The sequence below is a fragment of the Trichosurus vulpecula genome, chromosome 9 (genome assembly GCF_011100635.1).
Source record: "Trichosurus vulpecula isolate mTriVul1 chromosome 9, mTriVul1.pri, whole genome shotgun sequence".
NCBI classification, from domain to species: Eukaryota; Metazoa; Chordata; class Mammalia; order Diprotodontia; family Phalangeridae; genus Trichosurus; species Trichosurus vulpecula.
In genome coordinates this window covers 14,624,738-14,639,413 of record NC_050581.1, presented here as the reverse complement: position 1 = coordinate 14,639,413, position 14,676 = coordinate 14,624,738, and the positions used below count along the sequence as shown (strand labels likewise).

The 14,676-nt window shown below is 43.5% G+C and overlaps 1 protein-coding gene across 1 annotated transcript; it reads left to right on the top strand.

Moving 5' to 3' along the window:
• The first annotated feature begins 5,677 nt into the window (after positions 1–5,677).
• Positions 5,678–6,901, top strand: LOC118831767 (hemoglobin subunit alpha). Its single transcript, XM_036739203.1, has 3 exons — positions 5,678–5,816; positions 6,121–6,325; positions 6,632–6,901. The coding sequence occupies exons 1-3, from the start codon at positions 5,722–5,724 to the stop codon at positions 6,758–6,760; spliced, it is 429 nt and encodes a 142-aa protein (XP_036595098.1). The 5' UTR covers positions 5,678–5,721; the 3' UTR covers positions 6,761–6,901.
• The last annotated feature ends 7,775 nt before the right edge of the window (positions 6,902–14,676 follow it).

The window sequence follows — 14,676 nt, the reverse complement described above, 5'->3', positions numbered from 1 at the left end:
GGAGGGCAGAAATGGGGAGAAAATTTGTAATTCAAACTGTTGTGAAAATCAATGCTGAAAACCAAATATGTTAAATAAATAAATTGCATTAAAAAAAATATTAGCTGTTATTAGTATTGCTAATTAAAGAGGATATCCTTGTTACCTATCTAGATGATGCTTATAACAATTTCTATAGATGGGAAAATAGGTCATTAGCTCATGATTTGCTCTTTGCCACCTTTTGGAGGTATTTATCAAGTCTGAAATTTTCCCTCCAAGCCTTTGATATCTTAAAGGGAGATACATACTCCAGAGCTAGAATTTAAAACTGGAGCTTAGAAAATCCCTTCTGCTGATTAGTATGCTCATTTACACAGCTCCCAGAGAAGCCTTGTCTCCTCACTGTGTTTGTTGGTGGGGGGGGGGGGGTGTCAGTAAAAACCTGAAGCTTGGGATCTCCCTCCTTGAGGTGCCTCTTCAGGCTAGGGCAACTTGAAGTCCAGCCTGGACCTACTCCATTTTGAAAAGGAAGGCAGTGATGAAGGAGAATATAGGAATATAGAATATAGGAAAATACATAAAGTATAAATAATTTATTCATTGAATATTATATGCATTTATAAATATTAAATTTATTAAATAAATAATATATAATAATATAAATAATATGTCATATAAAATACACATGTACACATACATATAGATAGATAGATAGATAGATAGATAGATAGATAGATAGATAGCTTCCCCAAGGGAGCTTGAGGTGTTCTATAGGGAACTGGTGAAAGGATGGGAACTATAGGGGATGACTTACAGAGGCCACTAGGTACCCTCTAGTCTAGTTTTCTCCTTTCTCCCTCTTGGAGGGAATTATGACTGATCCTTTTATTCCTATTCCCCCCCTCTTTTTGTATTACATAGTTTTGGTAGTGGTTGTGGGGAAGTATTGTATTGTTTTCTCAAATGCAGCTTGGCATAGAGGAAGGAGTGCTGGACTTGGAATGAGGAAAACTTCCTGATTCCCAAAACTTCCAAATTCCCAAATCCCAACTCTAGACTCTTACCAGTTGTTTGATCTTGGATAAATCACTTAATCTCAATGTGGCTCTGGTAGCTCACTATGACTTTTCTACTAAGTACTATAGATTGGTTGCCATTTGCATTGGTGAAGGGATTTCCCACACTGGGAGATTTCCCATGCTAATCCCCCAAACATCTTGTGTATTAAATGGTCATATTCAGGGCAGCTAGAAGTCATAACCAAGTTTGGTAGAAAAGAGAATGTGAAGACCTGGGGACATGTGGGATGAAGTACTGATTCTATGGGCAGTTCCTTCTTTTGGGACTGGGACCAGAGCCTCACATGCACTGGGGTCAAGAGACTTGAACTGTACTTTGAGTTCTATTAATTTATAATGTCACTTAGGTCAAACATCTCTCCTTCCCTGGGTCTCATTTTCCTTCCCCATGTAATAAATGGTTGGCCTAGATGATTTCTAAAGTCTCTTTCCATGTCTGATCATCTACTTTCTATGCTCTTAAGGTCTTTTTCATATCTAATATTCTAAGCTCTTATAGTTCTAACAATCTATAATAAAAGCATTGTTATCTATTATTATTATCATTATTATTTAAGAATATCAATTTGGCAACTGTGTGGAGGCTGGATCGGAGAGAAGAATGGCTGGGTGAAGGATGACTAATTGCAATAGATCATGGCAAATGTGATGAGGGTTTGTACATAAATAGTTGCGGTGTGAGAAGAGAAAGAGAAAAGTGGGAGAGACATTGTAGAAGTAAAATCAATAAGAAATGCCAAATGAGTGGTTATGGACTACATCCCATAATGAAAACTTCGAGGACTCTCCTGAGACAGAAAGGACCTTGAGATCCTACAGTCATGAGTTACCATGCTCTTTGCACATGTTTCTCACTTTAAGTTTGTGGCTGATGTCACCCCAACCTGGGCTCTGCATATATTTGTACTCTAAGTCTATGTCTAGCACCACCCCAGATTCTGGAGTGGGATATTTCATAATTTCTGTCCTTGTTATGCCATTTGAATAAATGCCTTCGATAAGATCTCAGTCTACTGACTGATTGTTATGGAACCCCATTTGTGAGGGCTTTTAAGCTGCCATATGAGGAAAGCCAACCCACATGATTATCCATAAAATCGGAAGTAGTATCTGGCTCTGAGGAGAGCCAGTCTGCTAGTGCCAGTGCAAATTGAAAGGCTAATTGAAGAGGAGGTGCTACAAAGTTTTTTTTAAAGATGCGGGAGAGTTGGGCACACTTGTAGAAGCAGTAAAAGTCAGTGGATAAAAAGGGGCTGAAAATTAAGGAGAGAAGGGATAATTGAAGAGGCAAGCTTCAAAAAAAAAAAGACAGGAGGTGATGGGAACAAGGGTTACTGTTGAGTAGAATGACCACTTCAGCTTTTGAGACTGGAGCAAAGGAGGCAAGAACAGGATATCATGTTAACATGATTTGAAATATGGAATTGGGAAGAAGAAGGAACTGGATTTCTCTGTGGAGAGGTTGAATTGGCTTATAGGGACAGTGCATTGGGAAACGCACAGAGTTGTCATTCTGATGTGACTGGACCAATTCACAGCTCCACCAACATTGTATTAGTGTGCCTGTTTTCCAGAAGCCCCCCTAACATCCCTAGCATTTGTCACTTTCCTCATTCATTATTTTTGCCAATCTGATAGGTGTAAAGTAGTATACCTCAGAGCTCAGAAATTTTCATTTCTTTAATAATTAACAATTGGAAGCATTTTTGGAAGCATTTTTATGCTTCCAAATAAAATGATTATTGACAGCTCTGAAAACTGCCTGCCAGACACAGATTTTCTGTTTTTGAGTTCTTATTACCTTGCCCAGGTTATTGTAATGATCTCCCTGACTTTTGTCTGCCCCTCTCCCATCAATCCTTACCACAGGTGTCAAAACAATCTTCCTAAGGCACAGGACCCTCACTCCTCTGCTCAAGAACTGTAGACAGTATCTCCTTTTTTTCCTTGGTAGTAAAATATAAACTTCTTAGCTGGGAATTTAAAGTACTACATAGCCTCATGCCTTACTAACTTTTCAGACATTTCATATTACTCTCCTTCACACATCCTATGTTCCAGCCAGTTGCCTTCTGCCAGTTTTCCAAACTAGATGTTCTATCTTCTGACATACTCTCCCTCCTCATTTCTGCTTCTTAGAAATCTTTTCTGCATTCAAGGCTCAGCTTGAACACCTCCTCCTTCGTGAAGTCTTCCCTGATCCTTCTCAGCTGCCTCCATCCTCAAATTCTCCTAAAAATACTCTGCCTGAACTTTCCTCGGATCCCCTCACTTCCTACCCAGAATTATATTTATCTGTGAACAAGTGATATTCCATAAGACACTGTAAGTTCTGTGAGGGCAGGAACTGCTTCTTTTGGGCCTTTATATCTCCAGAGCCAAGCGCTTCATGAGGTAAGCACCCATATTAGCAATCTGGTCAATGCAGGATCCAGTCTTGATTTCAAGAGATTGAGAATGAAGCATGCTTCCTGACTCAACAGAAAAGTGACACTACAGGGGCAGAATATACATTTTTGGGAAGGACCAATATGTTGATTTATTTTTGACAATTATATTTGTGATTTTGAAGGGCTTGTATTTGAGGATGGGGTAGTAACAGAAATTGCAGGAGAAAAAAGGATCAATAAAACATTTGTAAAAATACACAAAAGAGGACAAAAATTTTGGAAGTGGACAGAAGCCTAGGAAACTGATGTGTGTGTTTATGTGTGTGTGTGAGTGTGTGTGTGTATGTGTGTGTGTGTGTGTGCATGTGAGAGAGAGAGAGAGGGAGGGGGAGAGAGGGAAGGAGGGAGAGAAAGGGAGGGAGGGAGATGGGGGGGGAGAGAAAGGGAGGAGGAGAGAGAGAGAGAGAGAAAGGGAGGGAGGGAGTGAGGGAGAAAAGGGGAGGGAGGGAGAGAGGGGTGAAAGAAGGGAGGAGGGGAGAGATTAGCAGGATGTGATTTCATTGATTCATTGGTATGGGGAAGCCTCAGTGAAGGACTCCCTCTATCAATCGCCCTTGCAGTTCATTGCTTGCCTAGGGCATGAAGGCCAAGATCACACAGCCAAAAGGAATCAAATGGGGGTTATGAACACTGTGCCTCTGGACAATGAGGCCCCACACTCTATTCATTAAGCCAGGCTGACTTAACATTGGTACATATAATATGCACTTCTAAAAGATTGTAGTAAAAGAAGTCCACAATATCATATACAAATCTCTTTTTGGTCATTTGTGTTACTGAAATCTTTTAGTTTGTTGCATGATAAAAAAAAAAAAAGAAAATGTAAGGAAGTGGGTGGAAAAGAAATTCGTGGTCATAAGGAAAGAAATGGCAACCTGACTGGGGCTTATGGGGAACCCAGGCCAGAGAAAAAGATTCCATTGCCTGCCCTCCTATGCTGCATATACCACCTGGCCCTGATTGTGTTCTTCTATCCCAGCAACAGCCCCCCACTTCCCAACAGAACTCTCCCAGCTGGTACCTGCCAAGGCCTTCAGACATAGCCCTCTTTTTTGGAAGCACAAAGTTGGAGAGGAAGCTAGGGAGGGGTTGGACTCATGACCTCTGACGTCCTTTTGAGCTGTAAATCTATGACCCTATGGATCTTAGGACAGCTCTTTGGACCATGACATTCATATAAAGGGACAGGGCCCTTGTCAGTAGCCATGTGAGCATCTATCTGGCCACGATGTTTCCTAAGGATGCTCCAGAGAATGGAATCCTCCTGGGTCACTGCTGTAATGACTGTGACTAGTGAGGGAGCCAGAGTGTGTGACTTATCTGTCCATGGTCCACTTCAGTACTGTGTTTGAGTCTCATGACATTCCTAAGGGGCAGCATGTTCAGTTGACAAAGTGACTCAATCGCAGAGAAGGGACTGACCCAAGTCTCCTGAATCTCAGGACAGAGGTGCTGCCCAGGATGTGTCTTCATTTGGCTCCCAGGCTGCTGGTGTGAACAGAGAGACAGACGCCTAAATGTGAATATGGGCCAGAGTCCTATTCAAATCTGCCTGCGGTCTGGATCCCCCCTGTCTAACCCAGTCTTTCAATCTGTAGCATCTGGGTATCCAACCATCTGATCCATCTGTCTTTCTGATTTGCCAGGAGAATGCACATCATAGGGTGGGGATGGCAGCCTGAGTGAAAGCTGGAAGGGACCTTAGATGTCATCTACACCAACTGCTTCTCCTCATTTTACAGATGGGGAAACTGAGATCCAGGGTGGTTAAGTGATACAGGTAGTTATTGAGAAAGCCAGGTGATTTGTCCCCAGGTCTCTTTATTTCAACCAGTGTCATTCCACAGCACCACTCTGCTTTCCAAAAGTCGGGAGACAAGTGAAATAGAAAGCTGCAGGTAAATGGGATGCACACAGCCTGATCGCAAAGGAGAAAGGGCCCAGACTCAGAGCCTGCCAGAGCCCCAGCAGAATTGGGGATCCTGAGAGGGAGCACAGCGCCCCTGCAGGGGGTGCACAGCTTCTCCATCGCCTACGTCCGTGACTCAGCTGGGCCCCTGGAACCCTAAACCGGGTACTGTGCCAACCAATGGGTTACGTCCACTAAGGAGCCTGCCCAGGGCGTGCCCTTCCAGGGAACCCCATAAAAGGACTGTGGGGCTCGGGGCTGCATATTTCTGGTCCTGCACAGAACCGAGAAATAAGTCAACATGGTGCTCTCTGGGGCTGATAAGAGTAACGTGAAGGCTGTCTGGGGTAAGGTGGGAGGCAACGCCGGCGCCTTCGCCGCCGAAGCCCTGGAGAGGTAAGGGCTCCCCTCCCCTCTTCGGCCTCCGCACTTCCCACTCTCCCTGTAACCGATTCCCAGTCCTGTAGACCCAGGGATGCCCCTTCAGAATCCAGAATCCTAATCCAGGTGCAGAATCCCAAACCCGTCCCTTCTCCAACCTCCGCCCATGGGGTCCCCTGGGATCTTTTGAGCTCGGAATCTCTCCCCTCCTTCTTAGCACCTACTGGCTAATTTCCCCTCGTCCTCAATCCTGGATCTGCCTCCACGGTGTCCAGTGTTCGGGATGATGCCCCAAAGGAGCCCCCTTTCCTTCCCACAGGACTTTCGTCTCTTTCCCCACAACCAAGACCTACTTCTCCCACTTCGATCTGTCCCATGGCTCCGCCCAAATCCAGGGTCATGGCCAGAAAATAGCCGACGCCCTGAGCCAGTCTGTTGACCATCTGGATGATCTGCCCGGGACCCTGTCCAAACTGAGCGACCTGCACGCCCACAAGCTGAGGGTGGATCCTGTCAACTTCAAGGTGAGCCAGACCTCCAGGGACCGAGTACGGGAAAGCTGAGGGATTCAGGGCTGGAGACTGGGGATACCCAGTGCAGCCAGTAATGAAGCTCCATTGAGTGCAATGCTCCTTCCAATGAAGACTTGGTATGCGGGGCGGATTACTGGACTCCAGGGTAGAGAAGGGCTTGAGCGCGGTCAGGATGGGTACAGTGGGCGGGTAGAGTATGGGACAGGTAAGAGAACGCAGCAGGCAGGGGCGGCGGGGAGAGGGAAGTGTGTGTGTGCACGCAAAGCTGGTGGAGCCCGACTGTTCCTTCTCTCTCAGTTCCTGAGTCACTGCCTGCTGGTGACCTTGGCCAGTCACCTCGGCAAGGACTTCACTCCCGAGGCCCATGCCTCCCTGGACAAGTTCCTTGCCTCTGTGTCTACCGTGCTGACCTCCAAGTACCGTTAAGTCTGTGTCTGAGGCCAGGGATTTCCCCCACCTCCACCGCTGGCCAGCACCATCCAGGCTGCGAGTCCTTCAGTGTACCCAACCCCTCTCACCCCGCATGAGCAGATGGAAGTCTTCGAATAAAGTCTAGGTCTGCCAGAACTTGGCTTTGTGTGTTTGCCTTTGGAGTTTGGGGCAGGGGTGTGTGGAGGGGCTGGGGGGAGGTGTTAAGAGGGACAGGGAACCCCATCCTGACTCAACTGCTCCTTCCACAGCCCCGAAGGCATGGAGCCGGGAGGGAAAGCCTTGCAGTGGGAATGGGAGAGGAGATGCTCCAGATCAGCCTCCTCATGCCCCAGTCGGGTACTTTTGAAGGTCCTCCCAAGCATCCTTGCCCACACTCCAACTCCATTTTGTTTATTCATTTGTGTTACAAACATTGACTGTAATCTCTGGGTGACAAGGCTGATGAGTTCTCCAAGTGGGAGCGAATGTATAATTAAAACTTGGTCTGAGCCTGGGAGGAAATCCCTCCCTTGAACTGAGAAAATGCAGTATTTCTGCCTTAGCCTAGGTGACACCCTAATCTACATATGCCAGCACAGAGAATTTGTTGCCTGAATAAATTATTGTCTGATGAAGTTGGAAAGGGATGATAAACTGAAAGGTGGCATTTTCCTTCAACTACTCTTTCAGACAGGGAGTGAGAAGGGCCAGCCTAGCACAACCCTAATTTCAGCTCATTGTGGGAGTTGTGGAGGAAGAGGAAGATCTTGGTATACTCTGGGCTCTCTTAGCAACTCTAATATATTCTATAGGAAAACCTGAGACAGTACATTTTAGGGAAGGGCATTTCAAGGGAGGCTCAGATCCCTGCCTGTCTCCATCCCCCAAAAAAGACAAATTATGTCTGCCCCTCTTTCCTCCTCCTCTTTTGTTTAAGTTTGCTGGTGCTCTGGGACTGCATGCATTCATGACTGAGTTTGTTTTTTGGGGGGTTTTTTGGCAGGGTTGGAAGGCAGGGCAATTAGGGTTAAGTGACTTGCCCAAGGTCATATAGCTGGTAAGTGTGTCAAGTGTCTGAGGATGGATTTGAATTCAGGTCCTCCTGACTCCACGGCTGGTACTCTACTCACTATGCCACCTAGCTGCCCCTATGACTGATTTTGGAAGGGCATGTAGGGAGCTGGGGAATGGGTTGGAGCCAACGGCTTGATATCAACTGAATAGGTCATGTTTCTTTGTTGCTCCTGGGTCTTCAACTCCATCCGTTCCACTTTCCATCCCCTAACTCCAAGAGTTCTACCTCAACCAGTACTTCTTAAGTGTATCAAGGGACAACTAGGTGATGTAGTGGATAGAGTTCAGGGTCTGGAGTCAGGAAAACTCATCTTCCTGAGTTCAAATCTAGCCTCAGACACTTACTAGCTGTGTGACCCTGGACAAATCACTTAATCCTGTTTGTCTCAGTTTCCTCATCTGAAGATGAGCTGGAGAAGGAAATGGCAAACTACTCCAGCATCTTTGCCAAGAAAATCCCAAATGGGATCACAGAAAGTCAACTTGATTGAAAATGACTGAACAGCAACTATGTGTCAGGCACTGTGATCCACCATGGGGATACAAATACAATGAATGAAGCAATCTTTAATCAAATGAAGCCTACATTCTAAGGGAAGACATGTGTGTGGATATAGAGATAAAGATATGTACACATATGTACACACATATAACTACAGGATAAATATAAAGAGAGTAAATACAAAAAAGTTAGTACAAGATAGTTCATAAGGGAGGGCACTAGTAGGGGAGGGGATCAGGAAAGACTTTATGGAGAAGGGAGTGCCTGAGTTTTGTCTTGAAGGAAGTAAGGGATTCTATGAGGCAGAGATGGGGAGAGCATTTCAGGCATGGGGGACAGCCAATGAAAAGGACAGAGGCAGGAGAGGGAATGTCACTTGTGATGTGCTGTGACCCTTCTGACTGGAGCACAGAGTCATGAATGCCAATGACAGACCAATCACCTCCAAATTTCCCACCTGACTCTGAACTCTTTTGAATTTCTTTGAACTTTTCCTTCATGTCCCCAGGCTGGGTCCCCTTCTCCTCACCTCCATTCCTGCTTGATTTTCAGTTTTCTTTTGTGTATGGTCTCCCCCTCATTGCACTGAAAGCTCTCAAAGGGCAGAGACTGTCTTTTTCATATTTGTATCCCCAGCTCTTAGCACAGTGCCTAGCACAGAAGAGGCATTTAATAAATGTTTATTGACCATGAGCAACAGAGAAAAGGCCAATTTGTCCAAGTCAGGGAGCTTTAACATTTACAGAGCACTTTAAAAAGTAATACCTAATTGATCAAGCCTTCAAAAAGCATCACTTACCATTTCCCAGGCCCTGCATTAGGTACTGGTGACGTACATATAACAAAAAGGAGATGGCCTCCTAAGTCCAGGGCCTAGCTTATGTGGGACCTGGAGACACTTCATGTGAGAATCAGCAAGATCTAGAAAAAGAGAAGTAAGCTTTCCCACAGGAGGTGCCACATGAACTGACAATTCCAAATCTCTCCACAAACCTCCTACACCTCCTATTTCCCCCATCTTCTCAGCTGAGGATCTTACCTGAAAAATAAAGGACATTTCCCAGAAGCTACCTCTTCTTCTACTCATTTCATTTCCAAATCCCTTGTTATCATTCGTGACCCTCACCTCTTTTTCTCCAATGATGTGGCCCTTCTGGATATGGCCAGACTATCTACATTGGCCCTTCATTCAGTCCCATCTTTTCTTTCCCAGCAGATTGCCACAATTGTTCCCTCTTTTCTTCTAATCATCAATTTCTAGCTATTTACTGGTTTGTTTGCCTGTAGCCTACAAAGATAACAAAGTTTAAGTTAAAGTTAAAAAAAACTTTCATTAGACATTACTAGCCCATTAAGGTATCATCTCATATCTCTCTTCCCTTCTTCTACCAAAATTCTAGGAAAAAATGTTTATTTTTATTGTTTCCATCACCTTTCCTCACACTGGTGTCTCAAATTTTAACAATTTGGCTGCTGACTTCATCACTCTATTGAAACTTCATACTTTAAAACTATCAATGATCTCTTAATTGCTAGATCAAATGGTACTTTCAATATCCTCTTTCTCAACATCTATGCAGCATCTGAAACTGCTGCCCATCCTCTCCTCTCAGATGCTCTGTCTGGTCCTCTTCCTGCCTATCTGAACACTCTTCCTCAGGCTCCTTGGTGGGTTCCTCAAGCATATCCCTGACTCCTAAATCTTCTTGTACTCCAAGACTCTGTCCTATGAGCTCTTCTCTTTTCCCTCCACACTCTTTCACTTGATGGTCTCAAGAGTTCCATGGACTGAATTATAATCTCTATGCAGATGACTCACAGCTCTACAGAGCCAACCCTAATCTCCCTCCTGAGCTTTATTCTCAAATCTATTTTGACTTTTGGACATTTTAAACTGAATGTCCCCATAGATTTCTCAAACACCACATGTCCAAAACAAAACTCATCACCTTCCCCCTCCTCCAAAATCTCTCCTTGTTTAAACTTTTCTCTTTCGGTCAGATGTAACAACTCCATCTTTCCAACCTCCCAGGTCCGCAGACATAGTGTTATCCTCAGCTCTTCACTCAAGTGCCAAATATTGACATTTCTACCTCCATAGCATCTCTCCTGTCCAGGCCCTTATTACTGCTCACACAGTCCCCACCTTAGCTTGGCCCATCATTCCCTTCCCCACTGACTACTGCAATGACCTCCTAATTGGTTTCCTGTTTCAAGTCTCTCCTCATTCCTCCACAAAGCAGCCAAAGAAATTTTCCTTAAGCCTAAGTTTGGCCATATCCCTCCCCCACAGAATAAACTCCAGTGATTCCCTGTTTGCCTCTAGGAAAAAAGTACTAGCTCCAGGTTGCTAAAAGAATAACTCATTCCAAAAGGAAACAGAGCTGAAGACTCTCAATGAGAAGAAAAGGGAGTCAAGAGGGAGAAGAGCAGATAACTCTTGTCAGGACCTTGGAGAGTGGAGGAGTGTTACCTAGGTCAGCTGTACAGCTAGAGCTTCAAAATAGATTTAAACTGTTGAGTGCAGATACTTTGACCCCAAAATGCTATGAGGCAGTGAAAGCTCAGTCCCAAGAAACAAAAATCCATTCCAGGAGGCAATTGTTTTTGTAGGAGAAGGAGGCAACTACATTGAACAGCAAAATCTTGTCGACTACATAAAAGGCAAACAAGGAAAGCATGTCTTACATGGCTGCAGTTTATAAAATAGCTGTTCTTACTTGGACAAAAGTAGCTCAGAAGAACCTTAATATCTGAATCCATTTGGAGTTCAGACAAAGTGTAAAAAAAAGTCAGAAGAGCCAGATGCCTCCTTGTCAATAACTTGTCATCAAAGCATTGAAATTTATATCATTCCATTAATTTGATAATTTTTAACAGAATTGTACTTAATGTATACTGGTTTAAAAATATTTCAGAAACAAACCTTTAAAGCCATGTTAAAAAAACAGATTTGAGACTCATGCTGAAGGAATCGAGCTGGCACCTCTGAGGAAGAAGATGCTTGTCCTCCAGAGAACACTATATAGTACTGCTACTAAAACAACCAGGTGAGAGATAGCCCAGGAAGGGTCAGAGGGAAAAGGGAAGAATGAAACAGTTGAGTTGCTGCTCTGGGGTCTGAAGCATTTCTTTGCTAACCTGGTAAGAACAACAGTGAGGACCGTTGCCTTCTAGGGCTTTTATCAAAGACGTAACAGGGAAGCTTCCGTGAGTTATTGAAATGGATGACAACTTCCCCTTTCTGGTGACTCACATAGACATAAATGACATTAGCAGAAGAAACCTCAAATATTTTGCTAGCAATATATTAGAAACCTAGGGAAAGAAACTAAAGTGCATAGGGGTGAATATTATGTTTTTCTCACTATTGACAACTGGAGGCAACATATACGGAAAGGAAAAATTAATGTGGGAAGTAAATATCTGGCTAAGATAAGGATGTCTAAAAATGGGATTGAATTTAAGACCACAGTTTAAACTGTAGGGATGACAGGGCCAGTGCTGAAATACAAAGGCTGATAAGAATGTCATACACGAACATAAATACACACATATATGCAAATATATACATACATATTATGTTGTGTTTGTCCTTCATTTTCGAAGAGGACCATGACATCAGGGAAATGATGACATGACATGCAGTTGATTTTTGATTTGAATGAGGGAGGGCTGTGCAAGGTCACCAGCCTCACTTTCTCCTCCAGAGCTATCTGGATCCACTGACCAGATAATCACCAGGATGAGTGGAGATGACCCAGGATGCAATGGGAAACCCTGGCCCTTTTAAGCTAAGGTCTTTTCATGTACTCACTTAGAGTGAGGTAATGCCCATTCGGTGAATAGGCCTGTTTAAGAAGTGAGTCAAGGGATGGCTCCTTTAATTAGAAAAAAAGGCAAAAAATCAAGCTGGGAGGGGAAGACCCTCAGAGTTACTGTTCCAAAGAGAAACAGTTACCATTGACATTCACTCAAAGGCAGGAGGGCCCAAAATGCAGCTATTACGTGGAGGTTGGGCAGGGACCTATTGTGGTAGAATCTATGAGCGTCAGAGTGAACTGGGTTTAAGGTTCTATGAAACAGAAAAAAGAAAGAAAGAAAGAAAGAAAGAAAGAAAGAAAGAAAGAAAGAAAGAAAGAAAGAAAGAAAGAAAGAAAGAAAGGAAGGAAGGAAGGAAGGAAGGAAGAAAGAAACCTAGCCAGTGAACCCCAAGTTAAGTGGGCAGCTTCTGGCCATCAAAATTTACCTTCCTTTGAGGAGGAGAAGGAGAAGGAGAGGGAGAGAGAGAGGAAGAGGGAGAGGAGCTGAGTTATCTGGGTCTCCTTTCAGGCAGCTAGGTCTCTCACAGGTTGTGCTTGTCCTTCATTTTCGAAGAGGACCATGACATCAGGGAAACGATGACATGACTCATATAAATGTATATGTGTGTATATGTATGTGTATATATATGTATGCATGTGCATATATGTGTATGTGTATATGTATGTATCATATATGTGTGTACATATGTGTTTGTGTATATATATACATATATATTCCACATAGAGTAGCTACAATGAAGGGAGATAGCAGCTGAGAGACTCAGAAATTCACAGGCGATCAATTGCAAAAAAGGAGCCAGGCGTAAAACACATAATCTCAAATGACCAAGTGAAGGCAGCAAACAAGAACTAGAGAGGTTAATGGAAAGAGGCAAGTTTGACCTCATAGGCCCCATTGCGATTTGGGGGGATGAAATCCACGACTGGACGACAGTTCTTGATGGGTGAACTTCATTGTATATTAAGAAGGTATGTTCATGGGAGGAAATCCAAGAACCTTGGGTGGGAAGCATAACAGAGAATACAGGTCAATGGAAAGAAAAACAGAAGTAATTTTATGGACCACTTGGACAAAAAAAGGAAATAGATGAGGAGTTTAGGAAATACATCACAAGCCAGACACAGAGGCATAATATAGTAAGGATAGAAGACTTCAATTATGAAGGCATTTGCTGAAGCTCTTTGTCTTTGTCTCTGTCTTTGTCTCTTTCTCTGCCAAAAGCAGATCAGCTGATAATTTCTTGGCTTGCATTGGGAAAATTTCCTAATCCAAAAAAAATGTGTGTGGCGGGGGAAGACCCTAAACAGCAGACATTCTGTTCTGGATCTGATTCTCATTAATGGGGAGTAACTGGTTGCTGGGCTGGAAATGGTAGGAACCTTGTGATAAGGAAAGAGGACATCTAGAAATAGTGAAACATGCATCCTAGATTTTGGGAAGGCAGATTTCAAAGGGCTTTTCATAAGAAAGATGGGTAGAATCATCTAAAATGCACTAGAGAAAGTCAGCCCAGGAGAGATGAGATGCTCAAAAATGAAATTCTGAACACACAAAGGGAAACAATTGAGGAAATTGAGGGGATGAGAACAGCAAGTGGTTAATTGTGAGAATCAGGTGAACCACATTGACTTCAAGATATGACAATTCGATAGCTAGCTCAGTCCCCTTTCTATTCAATTATGGGTTTAGTCCAACTTCTATCTTGTGAGTAAACTGTATTCAATTTTGGGAACTGGGAGAAAATCTTCTTGTATTGTTTGGACTTAGCCCTGTATGACTGGGAAGCTGGACCTAGTATGCCTCTGCTGCTTAGAGACCTTTAACTAAGGATCTAAGTTATGTTGACCAGAAACACAGTCATATCCAAAGACTGATGTACGGAGTTTTCTCACAATTATACATCTCAAGCAACCTATATGTCTTATCTGAAAATTGGCTCCATACTGATCAATCAGCCATTGTTTCCATGTTCCTTTGATTGTTTACAGATGCTTAGAGGGGATGAGACACCTCTTTTTTCTCAATTCAGGTAAATGCACCTGTTTCTTCTCCCTCTCCTAACTTGGAAAGTCCATAGTCTTTCATCCATTTAGAAATCAGATTACCTAATTTTCTATTGTCTCCTTTTAATGAATTGACTGCATTTGAGTAATTGCCTTTAATGTATAAATGTCTGTCTCCCCCTGTAATCAGGGTCCAGTCCCAGGTGAGGTGGTCCAGTTCCAATTTGTGATGCAATTGGCATACATTGCTTAATAAATAGATATGCTCAGAAGCTTGAACCTTTGTTTCTTCAGTCATTTCATCTTTCACCGCACACACAATGCCAGTGAAAAGTGGAAATAGAATGTGTCTGAAGAGACCCACGTGTATTAACAGAAAACTTACCAACCAGTTTGGATTTCTAAAAAGAAAAGTGCACAAGGTAAGACCAAGACCAGATAATGGAGGAGGATGGGTCCTCTAAAAGTAGGGTCAGGAGTGTTGAATCTCAGAATGAACTGATGTTAATGAAAGAATCTCAGGACAA

Excerpts from the sequence above, each read along its gene's own strand:
- LOC118831767 (XM_036739203.1), top strand. The coding sequence starts at position 5,722 with ATGGTGCTCTCTGGGGCTGATAAGAGTAACGTGAAGGCTGTCTGGGGT. Across the intron at positions 5,817-6,120 it reads GCCGCCGAAGCCCTGGAGAG|GACTTTCGTCTCTTTCCCCA; the intron begins GTAAGGGCTCCC and ends TCCTTCCCACAG. Across the intron at positions 6,326-6,631 it reads TGGATCCTGTCAACTTCAAG|TTCCTGAGTCACTGCCTGCT; the intron begins GTGAGCCAGACC and ends CTTCTCTCTCAG.